At 44.2% G+C, this 23,833-nt stretch overlaps 1 protein-coding gene across 2 annotated transcripts in view; it reads left to right on the top strand.

The window, feature by feature from the left end:
* Window positions 1-23,833, top strand: part of CREB3L2 (cAMP responsive element binding protein 3 like 2) — an 80,484-nt gene that overhangs the window by 28,050 nt on the left and 28,601 nt on the right. For both annotated transcript variants that reach the window (XM_050915192.1, XM_050915193.1), the window contains exon 2: window positions 15,726-15,942. In XM_050915192.1, coding sequence (XP_050771149.1) covers window positions 15,726-15,942 — 217 coding nt within the window. The remainder of the gene's footprint in view (window positions 1-15,725; window positions 15,943-23,833) is intronic.

The raw sequence follows: 23,833 nt of genomic DNA, 5'->3' as shown, positions 1-23,833 counted from the left end.
AGTAACTTGCCTCTAATATCTCTGCTATGGGCAGCCTTCTGCTACTGCAGACTTGGCATTTGGAAAGGATGATAGGCCATGGAGGAGATGCCCAGACACATGCAGCTTTGCTAACTAGGAGACATTGTAAAAGAGACTTGGAAATAAGCAACTGCTAAATGGCTTCTATTGAAGTCCACGTGGAAGCTCCGTTTTAATTCCCCCCCACACCCCGGCATTCCCCTCGCCTGGGCTCATGGGGAATCTCCCATCACCACTGAAATCAGCCATCTATCGGATGTGGTTTGTTTGGAAACTAAGCGTGGACTCTGAAAACGATCACGACGCTGCGTGCTTCTGAGTGCTTGCAGTTTGTCGCAGGCCTTTGCTTGTGCTTTGGCATCACTACAGCTGCCCCTCCATTCCTGAGGAACAGATACGTATGAAAAGGATAGGGAATAGTTTACATGCGTGGGTGTTGCTGGGTGTTTGTGTTTTCAGTCTCTGATTGAGAAACCCTGAAGTCCAATGCAAGCCTGACAAATTTTTCCTCTGTGACCTTCTCCCAGCTCTCTACTGAGGTGCAGCTCTTGGGGTGATGGCAGGCAGTAGGGACTCCCTCTCCCAGCGGGTGCTGGGGTGTCCGCAGCCCTCACCAGCCCAGCTCAGGTGCGGGGAGGAAAGCTGACTCACTTGTGCAGTAGGGCTTGAGAACCCAGCCTTAAAAATAAACCAAGGGAAAAGGCTTTCAATGGGCTAGTGCTGCAGGATGTGCCGGCCACTTGAAGTTTATCGAGCGCTGTGTTTGGAGCTTGCTTGTGAACGGGTGGGTTGTGTCTAATGTGAACAACCTTTGATCTTAAGCCTAGATTCTTGAACTGTGTTCCCCGGCTGCCTTCCTGATAAGGATATCGAGTTATCTGGAATATAGGAATGCAAAACAGCATCAGCAGGTTTCCCAACTCCGGGTTTGTATCGGGTTCTCCAGAACATGCTGCCACTCTAGTAAACAGCCTTGTTTTGCTGCAAGAAGGCCAAAGGAAACAATTACGATTAATTAGTTTAGCCTTATGTAAATCATGAGTTATAAAACTTCCCCAGATTGTTTCCTGTTTGAATTTCTGCATATCTTTGTAGGGAAACCTCCAGTCTTCAATTAAGAATGGCTTGGGTCAAAGAATTCATGCTGTTCCTTCATGATTGATTGTTCTCCCTTAATATTGTGACCCTTTATAACCACGATGAATGGATCTGGCTTCAGCTTATAAACTTAGCTGCAAGCTGGTAGAACCATTCTCCAAGTCTTATTCCCCGTTTCAGTACTTAAAGAAAGTTCATGTTCTGCATTCGTTTCCTCTTTGACAAGTCGAATACATTGGTTTCTTCTTTTGTTACTTGCTTTTGTTTTGAGGCAGGATTTCCAGCTCTGCAGTGATTCTTGTGATTCTCTGAACTTTCTCCAGTTGTTCAACATCCTTTTTTTGGAATTTGGCAGTATAGGATTAGAGCCTGGCTGTGGCCAGTAGCAGCTACATCCACCATAAGCATGAAGAAAATTAATTCCTGCTTCACACCCCTGTGTCTTCTGAAGTCCTCAAACCTGTGTACTCTGGGTTGTGCAGGGGACACAGACTTGTGCAGCGGGTTGTGCGATTGGCATGAGGCTGTAATACAAAGCTGTAGCTGGGAGCTGAGCTTTACAGGGCAACTTCTTTCAAATATGAAGCCTCATTTCAGAAACAAGTATAAACAACAATAAAAAACCCCTAAATAAATAAAAAAGGCAAAATTTCTGCAGTACCACTACCTCCCTGCTGTTCTTTGGCTGTGTGAGCCTGGCACTGGCCCCACAGCACGGGATGGCCGTGCAAGGGTCCCCAGTGCTCAGCTGCTCCTGGGACTCCGTGAGACCTTAATGCTCTGGCTGAGGGGCTCGACCTGGGGTGCAACAAGGGGTCTCTCGCATTCGGAGTGTGAGCACGCATCTGCAGTAATTCCTCCCCAGGCCCTCCTTCGTGCGCGCAGCGCTTGCGGTACCTGTCCCACAGATATTCCTTCAGCCACATCTCTCCCAGGGTCCCAAGTCCTTTTTGAGATCTCTGCTTCTGATTGTCAGTCACCTGAGCGTGACTTGGCACCTTTTGTTTGCAGCAATAAGATTTTTTTTTTTTTTTTTAACCTTCAGCTTTATTTAAAACATGTCACTTGTTTATGGCTGCTTACCGAGTACTCTGTGTTTTGGTTTTGTGACCTGACCTTTTTATTACTCATTGGTCCTGCTGATGCTGCGTTATCTGCAGACTTCAGTGGTGGTGACTTTTCCTCTCAGATCATTGATAAAATATTAGAGTGTGGGGCGAAGAACTGAACCCTGTGGGAACCCACTGAAAACATGTGGTGCAATCAGCTGATTTGTGTTTTGCATCTGGAGATTTCTTATTTCTTTATCACACTGAATGTGGCATGTTGACTTCATATCACTCTGGCTTCGTTTTGTATAGCACCAAGTCAGTTGCCTTATGAGAGACAAGGTGTATTAAGCTTGTAATATTATTACAAAAAGAGATAAAATTTGAGAAGCTAGATTATCAGTTATTGTGGAATTATAAACATAAATTAGATTTCTCTCCCTTTTTTTCTTGGACTCTAACTACTCTCTTCCCTTCTCCATCTCTTCCCTTAGTCAGGAATGAACAGTAGGTAGGTTAACTTGCTGTTACTTTGGTTGCCTTGTTTACACTTAAATATTTTCATATAGTTTTTTACAGTCCATCAGTATTGTCTTATACTGAAAATAGTTTGAAGAGCTCCTTAAAAGCTCTGTTTAGACTTTTCAGATGGAGGTTTTCTAGGTCTGCTAATTAAAATGGCCAGCTTTGAGTCGCTGTTGGTTTTATATTCTCTTCCGTTATTGTTGGGATGAAAATCATTTCATTACCATCCTGTGGGATGGCTGTATCATCTGTTCTCATATAAAGAGCAGTAATTCAGAACCGCCCCCTCCTAGGAATATTCAGTTAAACATTTTGATCTTCCTCCCTGCCCCACCAAATAACTGCAGCCAAGCGATGGCCTGATCTATAATTAACATTCTTCTGGGTCCTGACAAACTCAGAAGCAATCTTTTTTCCCTCTGAATTGTATTTTCTATTAACTCTTTCTTGTTTTCTAGGTTCTGATGTATGTTAATTCTCTGTAATTTTTCCTTTCTTCCAGTAGCCCAAATATGTATACTTATAAGTTTCCATGGTAAGCAGGGTTGTTTTCACAGTGTGGCTTTCTCTTCACCTGCTGTGGTGAGATGGCAGGGGTTTTGTTTTTGGTTTTTAGGCATGTGCTGAAATGTTCATAAATGATTTACAATCAACATTGATGCTTTCTTGGTTAAAGACCTTCTCTCAGGTTCTCTTGATCCTCTGTTTTATGGGGGCAGCTTGAAGAGCTTGACCATCTCTTTAGGACTGCAGAGCATGGGCTGGAGGAAATGTTTGTTGCAGGAGAAGGGTAGGGCTGCGCTGCCCGACGGTGCACTGGCACCGCTCCCGCAGCAGTGTGCCTCCATCTCGCTGACTCGGGGACGCAGGAGTCTAGTGCTGGCCCCCCACTGAGTCTCCTTTCCTTCTTGAACCTGCCTTTTGGGTGGGGAAGAATAAACAAGGGTAACTCCATAGCAGTTGCGAGAATCACCACTTTAGGATGGGCAGTTTTAAATGGCAAGGCACAAAAGTCAGTGACACTTGGCAAAAATACGCAACTGGGGATGGAGGAAGTTCTTGCACAACCTTAATATGCTGCTTATCTGTTGTAGGTTTATTTTATCCCTTCCCAAGCACTGGGACTTTCCTTCCTCCTCCTGTTGCTTTCCCTCTGCACCCTTGCTCTTCTGGCTCTGCTCCTCCAGGGTCTTTGCCTGCAGCTTGTGGCTTCCTTCCCAATTCTGCTGATCTTCTTTATGTCCTGCAAGGTGATGAGTAGCTTAGGCCTCTCTTTCACCTGCTTGGGAGCAAAGGTCTGGAAATGGAAGGTACAGAGGGAGGTACAGATGAAGGAAGGGAGTGCTTTGAATGGGGGAAGGCTAGTGAAAGAAGCTGAAATGCCTGTTCACAGGCAAATGAAGGCAATGCCGGTTTGAAAGTCTCCCCTATATTACAAGGACTTGTGAGGGGAGAGAGCCAGCACACATGTTGCTAAATAAGCTGTTCAAGTAGTCACTGCATCTCTGGAAAGAAGCACCGAGGAGAACTAAGCGCACAACTTTGATTTTTGTTTTTGTTAAGACCTGGTCTTAGGATACAGATGTTTCCATCTACTGCTGTTTTGGGTCCTGAACCTTAATCCAGTACCACTTCTATTTTTTATTTTTTTTATGAACTTGACTAAAGTGATGTTTTCTGGTGCTGTGACTAAAGACTTGTCATAGGAAATTGGAATACCGGCTCTCAAGTATGGGGTATCTTAAAATAATTTGTCTAGACGAATGCTACGCATACTTTTGAGTATATATTTATTTGATCTTGTTCACATCCTGTCTCCTTGTTTGCTTTCTCTCTACAGCTTTTAGTAGAGCTTCAAAACAAACTGGTCTGCCTTTAACACGAGTAAAAACCAAGTGACCCCCACCACTCTTGTGGTGACATAAAATGAAATGCATCTTTCCTCAGGCGGAGGGTGCCAAAGTACCAGTGCTGAGGGAGGTACTGGTCCATACAAAATGAGGTGCCAAAACGATTTCTGTGGGTTCTTGTGTGAATTTCTGCAGAGTTAAGGCTGTACAAGTGCAACGTGGGCGTCTTGAAGTATCCATCTCGTGGTACGGAGGACCACTGGAGGTGGCTTCAAAACGCAAGGCTTTTTGCTGTGGGATGGGTTTGGGCAGGGCTGGCTCATCCAAAGCAGCTCTAGTGTCACAGCTTCAGCTACAAGGTAGGTAAGTTCTTCCCCCGTGGTGTCATCATCAAGCACTATTGCTCCCACTCTTCCTTAGCTTCCTGGGGCAGTAGCTGGTTTGACATGAAGCATGCTGCAAAGTTGCAAGCTGGAAACGTTTTGACAGTCTGGGATGGGAAGTCTTTGATTATACATGCTGTTTGCAAAGTATCAGTTCTGCATGCATCCACAGTGTTTGGGCTTAGTGCAAGTTTATGGGAAGGATGCGAGAGGTGTCAGATCAAAACCCAGGATGTTTCTACTGAAAGCAAGGTATAGGCCTTATTTACTGGAAAGGGGTTCTTTAATGTAGTCATTTGTTCCACTATCTGGTGAGATCACATGCTGGAACAGGATTTGACATCAAACTGACTTTTTTAGTGCATGGTACTTAATGTGTAACGCTCAGCGACAGCAGCACTGAACACAAAGTCCTGCCAGTGTTGTTTCTTTCTGCCCTGATAGCAGATATCTGTATGATAGAGGGGGCAGCAGTTTCTGCTGGGCAGGGTCTAAAACCCGTGGCAGCTACGGTCATTGCTAGCCAAAGGGTGCTGATCCTTGAGCTCTGAATCAGGCAGGGGAGTTCATCTCCTGGGTAAGGTGATATGACCTAATGATTTCTTCACATTTGTTTTGTAAAACCACTCCATTTTTTTTTCTCTCCTTCCCTTGTGCTCAAGCACCTGTCTCTGAGTTCAAGAAAGGGTTGTATGTGTGTGGTGTGTTTTTTCTTTTTAAAACTTTACACGCATCTGCAATTTTAACCATTATATCTATGAATGTTAGACAGCATTTATAAAAGCTAATTCATATTTTCCATAATCAACTCAGGGAGTCTGCATTTAGGTACTTGAAGAGATAGTCTGACTCTTCAAAAATTAAGACCGCTTAAAAAAACATTTAGGAGCTTAAGTTTGTCTCCTTTCTTTTCAAGCCTCAGCTTCCATGCTTCTACTCTTAAAAACAAAAAAACAACCAACCCAGCAGAACCCCCCAGTACTAAAAATAAATCTGTAAAACAAAACCTACTATTTAGTGAAATAAAATGCCCAATCTCTCCTTAAGCTGCCAATACTGATAGTAAAGCCTTACTTATTTTATAATAACAAGACAGCTTTAATTTAAGAGCTGAATTTTGATGGGTAGTGTGTAGGTTTGCAGCCAGTGTTAGGAAAAAGTAGGAACAATCACTCCTGCAAGCTGGAACCCTGCCATTTAAACTTTGCAGCCATTAAAGAAGTAACATTGAAGAAGAAAATAGCGATTTTTATTTTAAATGTCAAATGTCCTGTCAGTCAGGAGTGGCAAGCCAGAGTATGCAGTGAGTGCTGCTGACAGAGCAGAAGTTGTTGTTTCCTACCTACACTGCTCAGACTAATTTAAGATCCTCCTTTGAAAGATACTGGTTTGGTCCTCAGGGAGGAGGCTGTTGCGAACACTTCAAACACGAAACAGCTGAGCTGGAGAGCATCTGCATTCTGCAGGAGGCCCCTTGCGCTAATGGGAACACAGACGAGAAATTACGATTTTTTAGGCCCTCCTAACGGCATCCCAGCACAGCATGCCTACTGGGATGGTTATGTTTCTGGGAGGTTGTGCCCATGGGCAGAGGCTGGCAGCTTCAAGTACTGCTTAACATGTGGGAACTGTGATGAGACCTTGCAGGGTGAGCAGATGAGCAAACTGCTGCTGGCCTGCAGGGCAGGTTACAGCATCTCTGTTTTAAGTAATCGTCTCTGAATTGCGTGGTGCTGGTCATCCTTGAGGAGAGGGTTTTGTCTCCATGTAGGCCAGCTGGACAATCCCTGTGACTTCTGACTTCTCTCCCTGGTTATCCTTTCCTCCTGTTATATCCATAAAGTCATCTGGGAGTTGGACTTGGTGATCCTTATGGGTCCCTTCCAACTGGAGATATTCTGTGATCTCTAAAATGGGTGCAAGACTAGTAGATTCTGTTTAAAATACAGGAATCGTGCTGGCTGTGCCCTTTACAAAGGGACAGATTACAGATTTACAAATGCCCTTCGGCAAGGGATGCTGTTACATGAGGACTGAGATGAATTTTCTTTGCTTTCCTCCCTTCCCATTTCCATGGTTAGGGAAGATGATAAATGAAACCAAGTGCAGTGCGCCCAAATGTTGTAAAACACTGCTATAATGTTAAGATCTATCTGCATGCGTTCAAGAAGAAACTGGAGTAACTGTTTTCTTTCAAAAGTGGCCATAAGCTAAACCAGCTGTGCAACAACAGAATGTGTTATCCCTGCTGCCGAGCTCTTGGGCAGCAAACAAGACCATAAATGCCCACTGGTGAGTTGTAAAATTCGTACACAAAGGTTTCAACTTGTCTGAAAACTTTCTTTCACTGCTTATTTTTTGGCTAAACACTGGGTAGTTACCCAGAAGACACTGGTTAGATGTAAAACTTGCGGTAAATGCAAGTTCCTTCCAAAGAGCCTGTAGGTGTACCTGGGGCGTAACCCAGCAAATTAATATTATCTCACAACAAATATTTATGACTGGCATTGCATGCCTGGAGCATAGCTGGGGCAAAAAAACCCAAACAACTGCATATATTCCTTTCTTCTGTAGATAGTTTTTAGTAACATAACTGGTCTCTTTTAAGTATCTTGCCTGGGTGCCAAAAATCATTGGAGACACCAATGACTAAGTTTTGGAAGATGAGCTACCCTCTCTGTCTAGGGTGAGTCACGCTAGCTGGAGGTGGCAGGGAGAGGCTTGCCCCTACTCTTGGTGGTTTGGAGGCTCGTGAAAGGTGGACCTGTCAGTCAGGCTTGTCTTGCAGCCTCTACAATCACTGGTGGTAAAGAATTGTGACCCTGCTGCTCACCAGATGAAGAGAAGGGCATGGGGAGAAATGATGGAGAGTTTCAGTTTTCTGTGGTTCTGCTGCTCAAGCTGGCAGCCTGAGAGCTGACTTAGGAGACAAATGAAGTGCATACCAGTGAGCCTGGTGTAAGAGGCAAAAAAAAAATAAGGGGGGAAAAAAAATAAGTAGCCAAGACAAAAGATGAATGCATGTGACCTGAGAGCATAATCCAGACGCTTGCTTGCAACACAGAATTAATAATGTATTTTGAGGTCTCAGGCAGGGACCCAGATGGGGGGAGCCTTGTTGAAGGGCTTCCAGCTCTGACTCACCGCTCTGGTGCTCTGGCCCCCATGACTCACTCCTCTCTGACTTTGGCTCTTTTGGGCAGAGGGTGGGAAATAGCAAAACATACGCCCAGCCTATTGAAAAGTTAGACTAGATCCAACAACTATGCACTGGGGGAAGGGCAGGGGAATGTGAGAAGGATTTTCCTATTTTATATGACTCCCAAGAGGCTTGGGCTAGGAATGAGCAATAGCATCCTTTTCTCTGCTTGCAGACCGTGGGCTTAAGAGACACTGAACTTCAAGGCTGTTTCTCACCCTTGCCTCAACTGCACAAGGGCTTCTTTTTTTTTCTCTTTTTTATTTCAACCCATATTTAGTCCTAGTTATTATTGAGTTTAGTTTTGTTTTTAATTCTCTTTTTAAATCCAAAATACTTTTTTTGGGGGGGGGTGGTGGGTTTAAGGAAATTGAAAGAATATTTTGGAACAAGGAAAGGCCTTGAAAAGGCCATGGTTCTTGAAAACTCCCCTCAATTAGTTAAAAATAAATACATCTCTTCTTTCCTGATTGTGGGTTGGAAATACTTGAGTATTTGCAATGGAAGTGTGTGCATGCATGTATGCATAATGGGGTGGATTATAAGATTTGCTCAGCATGAACTTCAGCATTTCCAGCTGTGTAACCTGAGCAAGTTGGGAAGATGTGCAGATTTAACTACCATGTAAATCTATTAGCTCTGTATTTCCTGGCATTTGTTTTGCTGTTGACACAACCTGAATGTTATTCACTTAGTGGATTTTTTTCATCCATCCAAATTTTTATTTTAATCCTTAAAATGAGTAATTGCTGGTGTGAGACTCCAAATGATCATATCTGCTGTTATAGTGGATCTCTTTGCTGTTTTCAAATACCAATTTCATGTTACCCTTCATATCCTCCCACAAATGAGGTAATTTCAGTGTAGTTAATAACTAGAGAGTAAAGAATTTCACAGTAGAGTAAAATAATTGAGCAACTATTTCTCTGCATCTTGGTTTTGATTTTTACACTGCAGAAGATAAACACCTAGAAATCTGAGGTTCCCTCTGTTTGCCTTTGGCAGGTACATAAGCGAGGGTAGCGTAGACCGCTCTGCTGTGTTGTCAGCATGTTTTAGGCGTGACTTGGAGGACTGTTTACAGTCCTCAGTCTCTCTGTTCTCTGCTGTGGCTGCATCTAAGACTTTTTCCTGCCATCAGAAAGCTCTTCCAGCTATTTTGGTCCTTCATCAGGCTGAGAGGGAGGATCTCTGTGTCCTGTTTAAGAGTAAGCAGTTAGATGTGCCTGCAGTTGCATATGCTTAATACTGTGGTTTGTCTAAGGGGTCTCTTGGCAGATCAGATTTCAGCTATTTCAGATGTGGTTGCATTATTTTTTTCAAATATTTGCTGCCAAATATAGTTGGTGTACCCCACCCCCCCCAAATTAATGCATACCAAAGGTAAGCACCCTGGCATATCAAACTGTATAGGGTGCAGCTCTTGCACTCTTTCTCTCTGTGGGGATGTTGGTGAATGACTCTGTGGGGTTGGTCTCTCTTACAGCCCCCATCTTTGGAATCGATCTTATGGAAAAATACTGTATTGCTGCCAGGCTGTCCTTTGTTTCTCACCCTTGTAAGAGCAACACAGCAGGAGCTTGGATCTGTGCGTGGTAACAGTGATGTATCAACACACCCCATGCCAGTAGAGGAGCTCTTCTGTTTCTGCAGGGCATATGTGAGTGAATTGCAGAGGTGAGGCTACAGGAGCTCCATCGCTAGTTCTTCTCAAAGCTGACAAAGATGAGTACCACGCGATACAAGCTGTGGCTGAGTTTGGAGAAGAGTGAGTGGTGGCCAGCTTCCTTGCTGCAAACATAAAGGATTTCTGGAAAGGGAAGAACTTGAGAGAAGTGATGTACCTGAAAATCTGCAGAATTTGCATTTGAATCTCTGAAAATTAACTGATGCCCAAGTGCCAGTGAGTATTGAGAACAGTTGTCTTGGTTGTTGGAAGCTGGTGTGCACTGACACCTCCAGTCCCTCACTGATAAACTTGCAACAGGAAAGTCAACAGCACCACTAGCAACATGTCTGGGAAGAAAACACCTGCCTTGAGGAAGCTTTTTAACCTGTGCCTTGGGGTTTAACCTTAGAGTTGGGCATGAAGAAAGTCACGGACTTCTCTGCTGCGTTGTCATCATTGGTAGGCTTGTGTGTGCAGTCCTCCACAAGCAGCATCTCTAGGCACGGTTCTTCATTAGCGAAAAAGGGCATGTCTCTGCTCCAAGCCCCTATGGGTCGATGCTGCACTTGCAAACCTAGGCAGAGCTGATTGTGAGGTGCGTGATGCCTTTTACAGCTCTGGCCATGCAATCAAGTCTAGAGCTCAACCCATGAAGGCTGACCAGCACGTATGTGCCATCTTTAACAACTGGCGGCTTGCCTGGATGCCCCAGAGCTTGAAGCCTTTTGTTAGCAGCTGTGACTCCTACTCAGACCTCCTCAGCTACCATATAAGCAGCTGCCAGATGTCAGTGAAATGTGTGCTTGGTTCCTTGAAGAGGAGATGGTATCTCCATGTAGCCACACTTCTTGATCTGTTTGATGCTATTAGCTAGAAACGGTGCTATCTTTTGTGATATTTTCTGTTTTATCTCCTACGCACCTTTGTTTATGCAAACCACAAAAGAGCTGCTGAAGAAATTACTCCCTTTTCTCCCTGTTATCTTAATGTGAGAGGAAATTGCAGGGGGGAAAGAGGGGGCAAATTCATGCCTGTGGTGCATGTTTACTTCCCCACGGATGGCGGCTGGTTTGTGGTCTCCTCTTTCTCCCCTCTTTCCTCATGTTCTCCAGGAGCATTGCCTTGTACATTACATGGACTCTGATTCCTTTGATACAGAAGTGAGGGTGCAGTCCTTGCCCCCCACCCCCCATTATTGCTGCTCAAGCCTTACAAGAGGTAAATATCAGGCAGTTTTGTACCTATGGGTACCTATGGGTAGATGGTGGGCTTCATTTTTATCCCATGAGTGCCTGTTGGGTAGAAGGGATGTTCCCACCTGGGCACTTCCTCTTGTGGAGGGAGGATTGATCCCTCAAGGATGGGGAGACCTCAGGGCGAGCCAGGAGGGAGCCATTAACTCGCAGGAGGGGAATATCTTGAATTCATGGGTGGTTCTCACCCCGGCACATTGCATGTGTGATGCATTGGAGAGCAGGGCTTGTTTTGCAGTGTGCCAGGGTGCTGCTGCTGCAGCTCCCCTCTGAGGTGGCTCTGCTGGAAAGGGTGGATTGTGCTGCTACGGTCGGTGTGTGGGACTTGCAGCTGACACAGTGCATTTTCCAGGCTCAGCAAAGCCTGTCACTTGTTTAATGATTTAAATATAGTTATGAAGTGTCATTTGGGACTCTTGACTTCTCTTCGTTCCTTTTTTAGTGAGTTCTTAGAAAGCCAATTTTCTGAACACAACTGTTTCATTTTTAGTCATGATAATGTCACATCTTTAGAAACTGGGGCTAGTGCTGCTCTCGTCTGGCTTCAGGTCATCGGGTGGAGAAGTCAGCACTGCCATGTACCTAGCAAAACCTGAGTCTCTGTTTTACTCAGAGATGTTCATTTGATCAGACAAGAAATAAAAAAAAAAGCCTTGTCCCTTAGGTGGAGCTGGAGAAAAGGGCCTTTGTCTGGCAGGAACAGGCAGATGCTGTGGAGAGCTGCAGCCCATGGCCCAGCTGGTCTGCAGCCAAATACTACTTTAGAAGAGCTATCCAAAATCCGCTGCGCACCCGGATATAAGACCTCTCCTCTGTTTGCTTACCATGGGGTGATGTCTGTAGGTGTTTTGTGTTCCCCAAAAGCACCCGGGTTATCGGTGGGAGCAAATCCCCAGCCAGATTGGTGGTGAAACTCTGTGGGGCTGCAGCGTACTTTCTCTCTGTAAACAGGAGTGCTGGTGTTTTGTTTGTCTTTTCAAGGTTCTGGGGGAAGGGGAAGTGGAAGATAAGGTTACATCTGTCCTAAATCCATGACTTTTTACAGAGGTTAAAATCCCAGCTGAACACATCTCTTTGCTATGTAGAGAGAATAGTTTAATAATTCAAGCAGACTCCTTGTACCAACACATGTCTGCAGTTAGTGCTGTGGCTGCCAGTGGGGTGTGAGGATAGCAGGAAGCTGGCAACGGAGCTGTCTACAGAGGTATTAAAAACAAAAAAAGAAGAAAAAAAGGCACATTTTCAATGCAAGTGCTCTTTTCTCTTTTTTTTTTAAAGGTGAACTCTCGGGGTGAAAGATGCCAAACTGAAAGCCACAGACAAAGAATTTCTTTCTTTTGCAAGCAAATATCTATACAGGTTCTAAGGGTAAAATTCTCAGTTTCCTCCCTAAATTCCCCTTTCTTGTTCCTGAGTGCAGGGGTGGTTGCTGCCGTATCGGAATTGAGGGTTATTCTGTTGCTTTCCAGCTCTGGAAGTGGCTGATGACCGCTAAGGTGCATGCGGAAGCAGAGTGGGGAGCACGGAGAGGAGGAGGAGGAGGGTTGGCAGTGGGAGAATGTGCTTTGAAAAGACAGAGGGAGCAGCTTAGGTGTAGGTGGAAGTTTCGAGGAGCTGGAGGCCTAACTGCTCCCAGATGGTTTCTGCTGTAGCTGCTGCTCAGATACCTTTTCTTTTTTAATTTTCTAGGCAAATGGAGCCACTTTCAATGAGACAATTGTTTTCTAAAGGGGGAGGGGAGAAATCAAAGCGAGCTAGCTTTAAGCGTTCACTGTAGTAGAGACGTGTATAACATATGAAAGATTCCTGTAAATCAAGTGGTGGTGTTTTTTTGTAATCACTGAGTGAGAAGTCCAGATCCCTAAAATTGTCTGTTTCTGGAGTTCAGTAGCTGTGCAGTCTGACCTGTGGCAATTGTTTGAGGCTTCTCTATTGACTCGTATTCAAAGTTATATCACAGACCATTAAAAATAAGATCAAAAATTATAATGAAACTAGAGAATAATTTTTAAAACTGATTGACCATTTATTTGCCATCAGACAATTCTGTTGTAAATGCAAATTCTTTTCTTCCTCACAGCTTGCTGCTTTGCAGCTGCATGTGAAAAGGAGAAAGCACAAATGCTGATGAACATGTTGAACATCCTTCCCCACCCTAAGGTCCTCTTTCTCTCTGGTTTTGAGAAGTTGAATGTTTGTTTCCTTCTTTGCTTTTCCTGAAGCGGTTTTAGGAAAATTCCCCATTCGGGGGGGGAAAAAAAAAAAAATATATATATATATATAAAACATACCTAACTTTAATCAAATGGAAGAAGTAAAATAACATTTGATATGAATTTCTTCCATATAAAAGCAGTAATAGACAGAAGGCAAATAGAAGTCTTTATTTGTGAATTTGCCAAAAATAGCCCAGTAGCCTGTGGTCATTTTGTCTTTCAGTTGAGTCTATTAAATTAGAACATCTAAATAGTGTCAGACTAAGTCAAGACTTAGGTATGATATTTTCAAGGATGACATCCTCAGAGTGGATGATGCTGGTGAAAACGTAGCTGTGTGTAGAAACCAGGGTACAAATACTGTAGCAGCTCTATTTCAGCATCTGCTAGTCATCAATCAAAATAACGCATGCAAGAATTAGAAAGAGGGAAATGTTCTAGCCAGCTTTAGGAAAATATGCAAACAAATATAATTGGGTCTCTCCATTAGCCAGAATGAAAAGTAGTGCGTAGACTGCGGGGAAAAAAATTGTCCCTAAGAAAGGCACTTCTTTTTTATAGGTTCATCCTTAACTTCTGTCGTGGTTGGGAAGCATTTCTGTCCCTTGTTTACACTTCATTGGCTGCCTACCCTGTTTTACTCAGTGTCTTTATTGATGCACCAGGGTGTTCAACTAGTTTTGAGCATCCTTTTTCTTTCTTCTTTGCATAGTAGGGAATTGTAGTTTATCCTTTTACCCTTGCAGATGTTGGGAGGCAGCCCTGGATGTGAAGTGCTAGTGAGTCCTTGGGTATCAAAATAAAAAAGGCTTTCTAAGGCGGTCGTGACCCTCTTGCTGAGTCATCTGAGAGTTTGTTTAGTAGTGTTATCATTTACAGTAAGTAAATATGAGGCTACAAATCTGTTTTGCCATTTGTAAAGGCTTTACTTTAGCTAGCTTGCTATTCCAGCATAGCAACTGTGGTCCTCTGTTTGTTGCCTTATGTTTAGTAAATATTTTCTTTTCCTCAGTGTCAGTCAGAATTGACTGAAGCCTTATTAATTTTGAAAGAAGGCACAGTTAGCATTTGTGAGCATCTTGGAAGAGGCGCTCAAACTTCCAGGGGACTCTGTGAGAGCCGGCTGTGCTCAGTGTTTTCCAGCATCAGGCTTCAAGGCCACAGGTGCTGCTGGAGCTGTGAATTGTGCATGCATGGGGGTGTGAGCACACCGCTTCCCTCATGGGCTTATACAATATTGACTTGTTTAATTCTTAATTTAGCCTGCAGGAAGCCGAATCTTGAATTTCAGTGTTTGTTTCTGTAGGAGAGAGCAAGATGAAGAGCCAAGATCAATACTGCTTGCAAAAACAGAGCAAATCAAACAGACTTGGACTTTTGTAGGATCATGCCCCAATCGACAAAGACTCCTATATAAGATGGTAGATAATGCCTGATTGTTTGGAAAAGCTCGTTACAATTCATTGTACAAATTTTTTGTACAAAAATAGAATTCTTTGTGTGAATGAGATGAGCAGGAATGGTTTCTTGCAGTGCAGTTTCTTGGTCTGTCAAAGATGTAGTCTTCTGACATTGGAAACAAAACCGAGAAGAGATGCAGAGTTTTTGGTTATTGATGGGAACTGCATTGGAGTCTCAAGGAAGTAGATGACAAGATTTGGTTTGTGCTCATTTTGAATAAGAAACAAACACAAAGTTATCCTACTACATACAGCCATAACATGCGCTGTAATGAATTCAGTGTAATAGATAAAGTGGTAATTAATACCGGCTGTCAGGAGCTTTAGCTCTGGGGCCTAGAAGCTGGATGTGGGCTCTAGTCCTAGGTGGAATGCGACTTCTAAAATAGATACATAAATTATCCAGGAAACCCGTTTTATAGCAAATGTGTTAATTGCTTGGCTGAGGACGTGCATGGACCTGTTTTCCTAAGAGGGTGCTGTATGTTCTGTGCAGCTAAAATAGTCATACGTGGTGTTGGAGTCTGTGTCTGAGTGTGTTTCCTTTTTCTTCTCTGCTTTAGTGAACATTAACCCAATATATTCTATTCCACACACAGTGTTCTGGTGATAAATCCTGCAGGATCTTTCACGCTGTCTGGGTGAAATGTGCTTTCCCTTTTTTGGTGGCGTGCTGTAGTGAGTACCTTTGAGGGGGGTAGGGGGAGGAGGCTGCTTCAGGACATGACTACCATGCTTTTATTTTCCTTTTTCGTTGCAAGTTAATCACAGGCTCTTCTGTTGTAATGTATGCCTCTGAGAGGACTTTTGTTCTAGCTGTAGCTCTTCAGCTTGAAGTAGTGGTTGGAGGAGGAGGTCGTTAGGCAGGGCTGGTAGATCCTGCTGCTGACTGGCACGGATACCCGGTGCAGATACTGGAATTGTTCTGATCAATGCTCTCCTGTTGTTGGCATGACAGACAGGCAAGGAGATAAACTTTTCCTCCCCTTTTTGTCTCCACAGCACTTCACAGAGTTCCTGGATGAGTTTTCACCCGATGTCCTAGGCCAGCTCTTGAATGATCCCTTCTTGTCTGAGAAGAATGAAATAATGGAGGTGGAACTGTCTCCGGCATCCCCAGCACCCCTCATCCAGGCAGAACACAGCTACTCCCTCTGTGGGGACTCTCGACCCCAGTCTCCCTTGACCCACATCTCGACCGATGACAACTTTAACGAAGGTAGTACGCACCGAGCCCTTGTTCGTTTGTCGTGATGATGCAGTAATGAAATGTTCCTAATGGGGGGGTGATGCACTAAGGGTGCACGTGAATACTCTTTGCTAATTGATATACCTACAATGAAATCACAGAAGGGATTTGTTTAAGTCTGCAGGCATTGTGAATAAAGAAACTTGTCCACAGATAGGGAAATTGTGCTCAGCAGAAGTTACTAACTTTGCACTGTAAACATTTTGAAGTAAAGTGCTCATCAAAAAGAAATGGGAGAAGGGCCAGAAATACACTTGTTTCCATGTATCTGAATCTGTGGTTGTTGAAGATAAATGGAGACTGATAAACCAAATGAGTCAAATGAGGACCTCCGTGAAGTCTGGGTACTGTAGAACATGATATGTAAGGAAAGGGTGAGGTGGGTTTTGTTTGGTCTTCTGGAGAAAAGGCAAAGGGGAGATCTTATTGCTGTGTGTGGCTATCTGATGAAAGGGTGCAGAGAAGACAAAGCTGGACTCCTGAGATACACAGTGATAGCACAAGAGCTAATGGTTGCAAATTGCAAGAAAGGAAATTCCAGTTGGGTGTTAGGAACATTTTCACCATGAGAGTGGGTCAGACATTTGAACAGGTGTCCAGAGAGGCTGTGAAGTCTTCATCCATGAAGATATTCAAAGCTGAGCTTGGCAAGGCCCTGAGCAACCTGATCCAAATTGGCCATACTCTGAATGAGGAGCTGGGCAAGATGGTCTCCAGAGGTCCCTTCAAAGCCACATAATTTCAGGTTTATTAAAAACAAACAAACCAACCTTTTAAACTACACTTATTTTTCAGTAGTGAGTATCTGGAGCTTTCTGGTATCCCAAAATGAAAATCAGGTCATCTTATTTATGTTTCTCAATACACGTGTAGGAATGTAACTTCAGGTGCTGCCCCAGTCTTAAAACCTGTCTTGCTGAAGTCCTAGGGTTTTTTTTTCCTTTTTAGAAAATCAAAAAAAAGGCAAAGAAAAAAATAATGCCCATCAAGAAGTCATTGGTGATCTTGTAAAGACATAACTGCAATTTTATAGATTCTGTGGTTGTGGGAAATGACGATGCATAGAAAATGATGAAAACCAACAGTATTTTTTAACAGTTATCTGTAATTCAGCAGTTATAAACATCTGGAGGGGAAAAAAGGGAAATGCAGAAATGGCGGGAGGAAGAGACCTAACCTGCTTGTTCTGGCATGAAGATGACTGGTGGCAGGAAGGGTAGTTCAAGGTAAAAGCTAGTGGTTGGCAGAGGAGCAAGGCCATATCTGGTAACTGTTAGGAATAATCACCATGGCAGACTTTCACTCCTAAAATAATTGGTTTATGTCTTCAACATTAGCTTTACGGTGAAAAGCAGTAGAGTACTAAGCTGCATCACAATAAAAGGGAGAGAGATTAGTGCTTACGTCTAAGCATTAACAAGCTAAGCTGTTTATGAAGATCCACCAGGACATGAGTTTTCAAAGGCTGACAGTTTTGTAGTCCAAAGCGCTCTCTTAAAACAAGGTGTGGTCTGTTAGAGATTTCACAAGAGGACAACTAATAAAACCTGTGAAAAGGCTTTTCAGTGTGAGACAGGGTTTTTGGAGATGATCTGGAAACATCACCTACATAAAGCCTTCCCATTTTATATTTCCTGACTGTTTTATGTGGATATCTTTAAATTAATACATACAGGAGATATTAATTGTGGCAGGAGAAACAAGCACAAGAAACTTCAGAAACCAAGCTTCTCTGGAAGTTAAGAGGGAGAAGCTTCAAACTAGGCTAAAAGTGAGAGGAGTGTCCTTTGGGGAAAAATTCTGAAGAAATGTATACTGCTGAGACCACTGGGTAATTAATAGAGCTCTAGTCAAATGATGTTTTAAAAAGCCAAGAAACATTAACAAGTGGGTTTAAAAATAGAAAATGAATGGAAAGCATTTCATCTTCTGTTCACTCTGCAGAGTGTTTCATAAGAGAGGAGGAGGAGGAGTTGTTTTTGGTGTTTGGGATTTTATTTAATCTTAACCCTGGAATCACGCTCACAGCCTTTCAATACCTATCGACTTCAAAACAGTGAAGCTCAGAGAAATACTTGAGGAAATTGCAAAATTACAGTTAACACGGCTGTCTGATAGATATTCAAAGGCATCACCCTGATGATTTTTCAGTCCTTGAGTCCATGAGAGCAGGAGAGGGGGATTTTGTGGGTGGCAATGCTGCAGAATACACGCTGCAGATTGAAGGCATCTCCGTTGTTAGATGGTGGAGGTACACAGTGCTCCTGGCAACTCTGGTGAATGCTAGTCCCCTTGGTGGAGTAAGGGGACAGATACTGGGAGCACCAGTGTCCTTTTGGGGAGCAGGAGGTACAGGGTGTGGAGAGGCAGGTCCATGTGCTCCAGCATGATCTCCCGCTGCCAGGGAACTGGGAGTGGTTTTGTGGAGTGGCAGGGGCTGAGAAACGAGGTTGGCTGAGGGACTTACATAAAGAACGTGCAAAAAATTTTTGTTCTCCAAATAACCACCCCACTGGGCAGACTGGTGAGCTCTTACAGCTGTCATGTTTTCATGGTTTTTCCATGGTGAGGCTTCATGATTCTGCAGGACGCTGCGCTGCAGGACTGGGAGTAGAAACAGGTTAGTGAGGAGGCTCATGTATGACACTTGCATGCGTGTGTGCACACGTGCTATGGACACACGTGCTGTGGACCTGCGTGCCTGCAATCAGCAGCAGTGCGAGGAGGAGGAGGATGGCACAGAGCAGTTAAGCTGGGTCTGGATGCCGTTTCAGAGCTTTGCCCTTAGCTCTAGAGGACTAAGGGCCTGGTGGTGTGCACAAAGCACATGGCAAACAGACTTTGTTCTGGCTTTGCAGTGAAGTCAGTAATGCAATGTTTCTTCTTTGTAACTCAAGATCTTAGCAGTTGTCCTGGCAGTGAGTACTGGTGGGTTGTTTTCCAGGGTGTGCAGATATGCCATCCCCTCCTAGGCCAGTGGGCATTTATGAGCAGGCAAAGACAGGGCAAGTGTGAGGAGGGGGAAAACCCAGGATTTCCTAGGGCCAGGCCCCTTAGCCCATATGGCTAGATAATGCCTACTTGGAAGTGGCGGCTGTTACGGACCTTATTGTTGCTGTCACACCAGCAGTTACTCTGTTAGTGTGACCTGGAGCTGCAAACTCCTTTCAGCAAAGGCAACTTTTCAGGCGCCATGTGCTAGTGTATATTGAGATGCAAGCTGGCCCCCCGTGTCACTTCTAACTTGGTGCATGTTAATTGTGTAACGCTAATCGGCTGCTCAGCCCTCGGGTGCCATTTCTGTGCCAGGAGCGGGCAGGTGGCTGCCGAGCCCTGTGCCGGCCCGGCCTGCCGGTGAGTTGTGCACCACCAGAGGGAGGCCACCTGCGACGAGGGGGGACAGGGGTGGCTTGTACCACATGGGTCTGGTGTCCTAAAGGGAAACATACCTGCCCGCCTTTAACAATAGCGTTAAAAACTGAAGTTTGCTTCCATGGTGACAGGCCTGTTGGAGAGGCAGGAGCGATGCTTGGGGGCACATGGCCCATCCTGGGGCAGGGTCCTGCCGGCTGGTGTGGGCCCAGGGTGGCCCCAGACGTTGGTCCCAGCCCTGCAGCGCTGGGGCCAGTGTGCTGCCACCAGGCTGGCCCCACTTCGTGTTGCTCCGCTACCTGCCTTTCTGCCCTCCTCCTTCAGTCCGTGCCAGCCTGTTGGAGGAGGTAATTGGATTTTGGGAGTCGTCTCCATCTGATTCAATGGCACCCAATGTCTGCAGGAGTTTTCATCTATGTATTCTCACGTACAGAGTCCCAGAGCCCCAGGTTACAGGGAGGCTGAGAAAAAGGCCCATCTTGTTTGGCACATGGTATTCAAGACAGGTTTAAGCCATTCAGTGTCTATTTCCGTCTTGTTTTCCCTGCCAAGTCTCTGACAACCTTACTGAAAATGTTATTTAATGTTTTCTTTCAGCTGTTACGGTGGAGTGAATGATCGCTCTGACTCCATAAGCACCTTCTTACTGACTGTTGCAGGGGAACAATTAACTTCTGCTGTGAGCCATTTCGTTGGCCACTACCTGGCCATTACCAGAATTTCTACAACCGCTAAATTGACCTATTCATGTAATTGTAATTCTTATATAAAGGTTTTTTTAAAAGTTCTAGAAGTGTAAAACCTGGCAAACTCATAAGCCTGGGTTTAACTCTTCCGAGGAGTCCTGTTCTCAAGGTGAGAACACATTTAAGCATCCATAAGATCAAGGTCCCAGCACCGGTTTTCCCCAGTTACTCGCTCTTCTGACTTCACTGTATTGAGGGTATTTGCCCAGCTTTGTGCAGAAGAACTTTTCTGAATACTCACAGGTTGTTGCTAGTGTGGGGTCTCTGAAGGCGTCAGTCGTAAATCTCCAGCCTATGAAAGCATTGGCAAGAGTAAGTATTTTAAAGCAGATGTGAGCAAGATGTCTGGCATTTAGTTTTTTGGTTTCCCCCCCCACGGCCCCGGAGAATCTATTCTTGTATTCAATTTTGCATAAACTTTTAAGACTAAAGATACTAGAGAGAGAGATTTATAGGCCTGAGCTGCTTGCTTGCAGCTGGCTGATCATGTGCTTTTGTTTGCCTGAACTGGTGAATAAGGCACCTGGCCTCGGGAGGGCTCCAGGCTGTAACATGAAAAAGGAGGCTGCATCCCAGGTACCGATGAGCCGCACCAGTTCGCTGCCGCTTCTCTCACAGCAGGTTTCCGCTTTCTAGTTGTGAGCCCTGGGTTTTTTGAGACAACTGCAGAGTAGCTGTGGAGAAGCACAGTGGGTAGTTGTGAAGTGGAAAATGCTTCTTGAAAGGAAATGAGGAAGCTAGAAGGGGAGGCTGAGAATAGGGCTGATGGATAAGGGAGACCTCTTGCTGCGCATTGGGACCTTTTGGGGCACAGGTTTGCCTTGACAGTTGTAAACGGTTAGGAAAAAAGCTTCATTTTCTGTTACGGCTGGTGCATATCTGTCTTCAGTTTTCCAGTCTCTGCAGCCTTTTGGAAAGGGAGGGCTGTGGGTCAGACAGCCAGGAGCAAGGCAAGAACTGAATTTCAGCAGGGACTATGGTTAGCCTCCTGTGTGACTTAAGATGCGAGCGTAGGGTCCTTCCCTGTCCTCTGATGCTTCATCTTGTCAGCTGTAGGCACAAACTTTAGGGCAGTGGCTGCCCATTGTTTTGAACGTGTGAGAATGCGTACAAGTAATACTGAGGGGCTGGTGTGCAGCAGGAACGTGGAGGCACAGGCTGCAGGATCTGCGTGGGGCTCTTCATCCTCTGGGATCAGCTCAAGTGATAGGGAGTGGTTTGCAGTGGGCGTGTGTTTGGTTTTTGTGTGTGTTTTTTAGTCTGTGAGCCTGGCAGGGCTCAGACAGTGGAGAGCCGACTAGTCATTTGTATCGTTTCTCTCCTCAAATTGTGGCCAGGTGGCTGGGTGCGTTCCTTTCCCCGTCCCCTGAGGGCTCTGCTTTTGAGACTAGTCTTGGTCCCCACCTGCCCCTCCTGTTTGTGCTTTCCTGCTCAGGAATGCTTTGAAGTTACTGTTGGATTTGAAGTGGCTTGTCTTGGCTAGAGGTTTGACAGACTGATTGCAGAAATGGTATGTTTCTATTTTACGCTTAGCTGTGCCAAAACTGGGGCTGGCTCCAGAATGTAACCTGTATTGTTATTGGGTTTTTTACTGCTGAGGTTATGTTTTCCTGTAATGTGCTTTTAAAACCCAAATTTTCCTTTTAAGCTTCAACTCCATCTCCCTACATGGTTTGAAAAAGAAAAAAACAAACAAACAAGAAACCCAAAACAAACAAAAAAAACCTGGAAAATCATTGTATATGGCTCCCACTTCTCCAGGGCAAATAGCCCTTCAACAATAAATCCAGCCCGCATCTCAGGCAGCGCTTTGTACAGGAAAATGCTTGCTTATGTATGGAGTCCACAAGCAGTGCTGTCTCTTTGCGTAGAGGCACCTGTGGGCTTGAGGCTCAGGGTGGTCTTGATACATTTTATGTGTATACATATATATACACACACATAATATATGTGTATATATGGTGTATATGTAAGTCATAATGTATTTATTATGTATAGTAGGTTATATTATATATCGTAATTTTATTTTTTTATATAGGCTAGAGAGAGAGAGAGATGCATTGTCCTGCTTCTGTCTGTTTTTCTACAAATACTGAATCAATGAAATGTGAACAATGAAAATGGAACCTCCTCTGCCCTGACTTTAAAGAAAATTGAACTGGACAAAGAAATTCACTTGTGTTTTGAAAAGATGCTGTCAAAGCCATACTGATAATTTTTGTGAGCACATTCCAATGCAACTTTTTTTTCTGTGTGGGTTTTCTATTTTTGTGTGTTTATGAAATGGGGAGGAGGCTGTTTGGTGGTGATAGCCTGTATTTGGGTGATTTTTATGTGGAAGGGTAGCAGTCAGTCCTTGTCAGCGTCTGCAGTTTTAAAGGATGAGAAGACTATTGAACTTTTATATGTCCAAGGTCCAAAATCTCAGTAGCTCACTCTGAATCAAGCGTGTAACTTCTACTTGGGCAGCAGTGTATCCGAAAAACGTCAGTTTTGATTTAGAGGTGGGCATTTTGGTGCTTACTTATGCTTACTGTTAATAATTGACAACTTGATTTGCAGTCAGATCTCCTTTAGCTTCCAGTTCCACATATGAGATCTCCTTATGGCCTTTGTTCCTGCTGGAGTAAAGAACCATCTGCTCTCAGAAACCTCTTTCCCCAGGTGTTTGTAGGCTGTGATTAAGTTCCCTCTTGATTTCAGCTTGGATACAGTCTAAATGAACTGCACTTCCTTGGTGTTTCCCTATAGGGGGTATCTTCTGGACATTGAGCTATTGCAGTTCCTTTCTAAACAAAGGGACATTTGCAGTTCCTTTTCAAAACTCTGTGTCAAGTGACCACGGGAGCTGATTTCCCAGGAATAGTTTCCCTAATGATACATATTAGAGGAATACTCCTCGCACTTCCAGTCCTGCTGTTTCTGAAACCAGTGATCTCATTCTCTGTGTAATGTTGCACTGGGAGTTCATGCTTAGTTATGTGCTGTGAGCATCAAGTCCTTTTAATGTGTGTCGAAGCCTCATTGCTGCCATAATACGGATATGCCTTCACAACATCCGCGTGGGGTGTGGGCAGAAAAATTCAGATGGGTGAGAGAGATCTGTTTTATTTGAACACAGTACTTCTGTGGATAATTTTCACATATCTTAAAAAAAAAAAATCATAGTCTTTTATAGGACATTTAATAGTATCAAGCTTTAAGGCTGTAAATCCAAGCTACCGCCTCACTCTGTGCCTCATTCCCATATATATAAAGGGTGATGCTATAAAAATAACATTTTCCGACTCCTTAGCAAAATAATTAAAAACATCAGGGTCTGTATCCGAGCTGACGGCTATGCTTGTGTAAAGTCTTAGTCTGAAGAGAGGTTAAAGCAGAACCTGTCACCCCAAGACATCTCCTGGCTGTTTTTACGTGACAAGATGATTCTGATTGAAAACTGTCAAGTTCTCCACAGGAAAGAGGGTATTGACCCTGGTTGTTTACGTATGGGAGGAACAATGTGCCCTTGTTCATATCTTTATAACTTTGATAGTGATACAAATAATCTGTGGGTTTTAGATGGACTCCGTGCTGCTCAAAGGGGGGATGCCGGTATGACTAGTGATCCTTTGTTAGGAGAAAGGCTACTTCTGCTGTGCGTTGTGATTACTGTGTATCACTGCTGCTCATCTTTGCCCATTTATTTAATTTTCCCTTCCTGGCACTTTAAAAAGGACCCCAATGTTTGGTAGTCAAAC

The sequence above is a fragment of the Gymnogyps californianus genome, chromosome 1, assembly GCF_018139145.2.
Source record: "Gymnogyps californianus isolate 813 chromosome 1, ASM1813914v2, whole genome shotgun sequence".
In the NCBI taxonomy this organism is placed as follows: Eukaryota; Metazoa; Chordata; class Aves; order Accipitriformes; family Cathartidae; genus Gymnogyps; species Gymnogyps californianus.
This window is presented reverse-complemented; position numbering and strand designations above follow the sequence as displayed.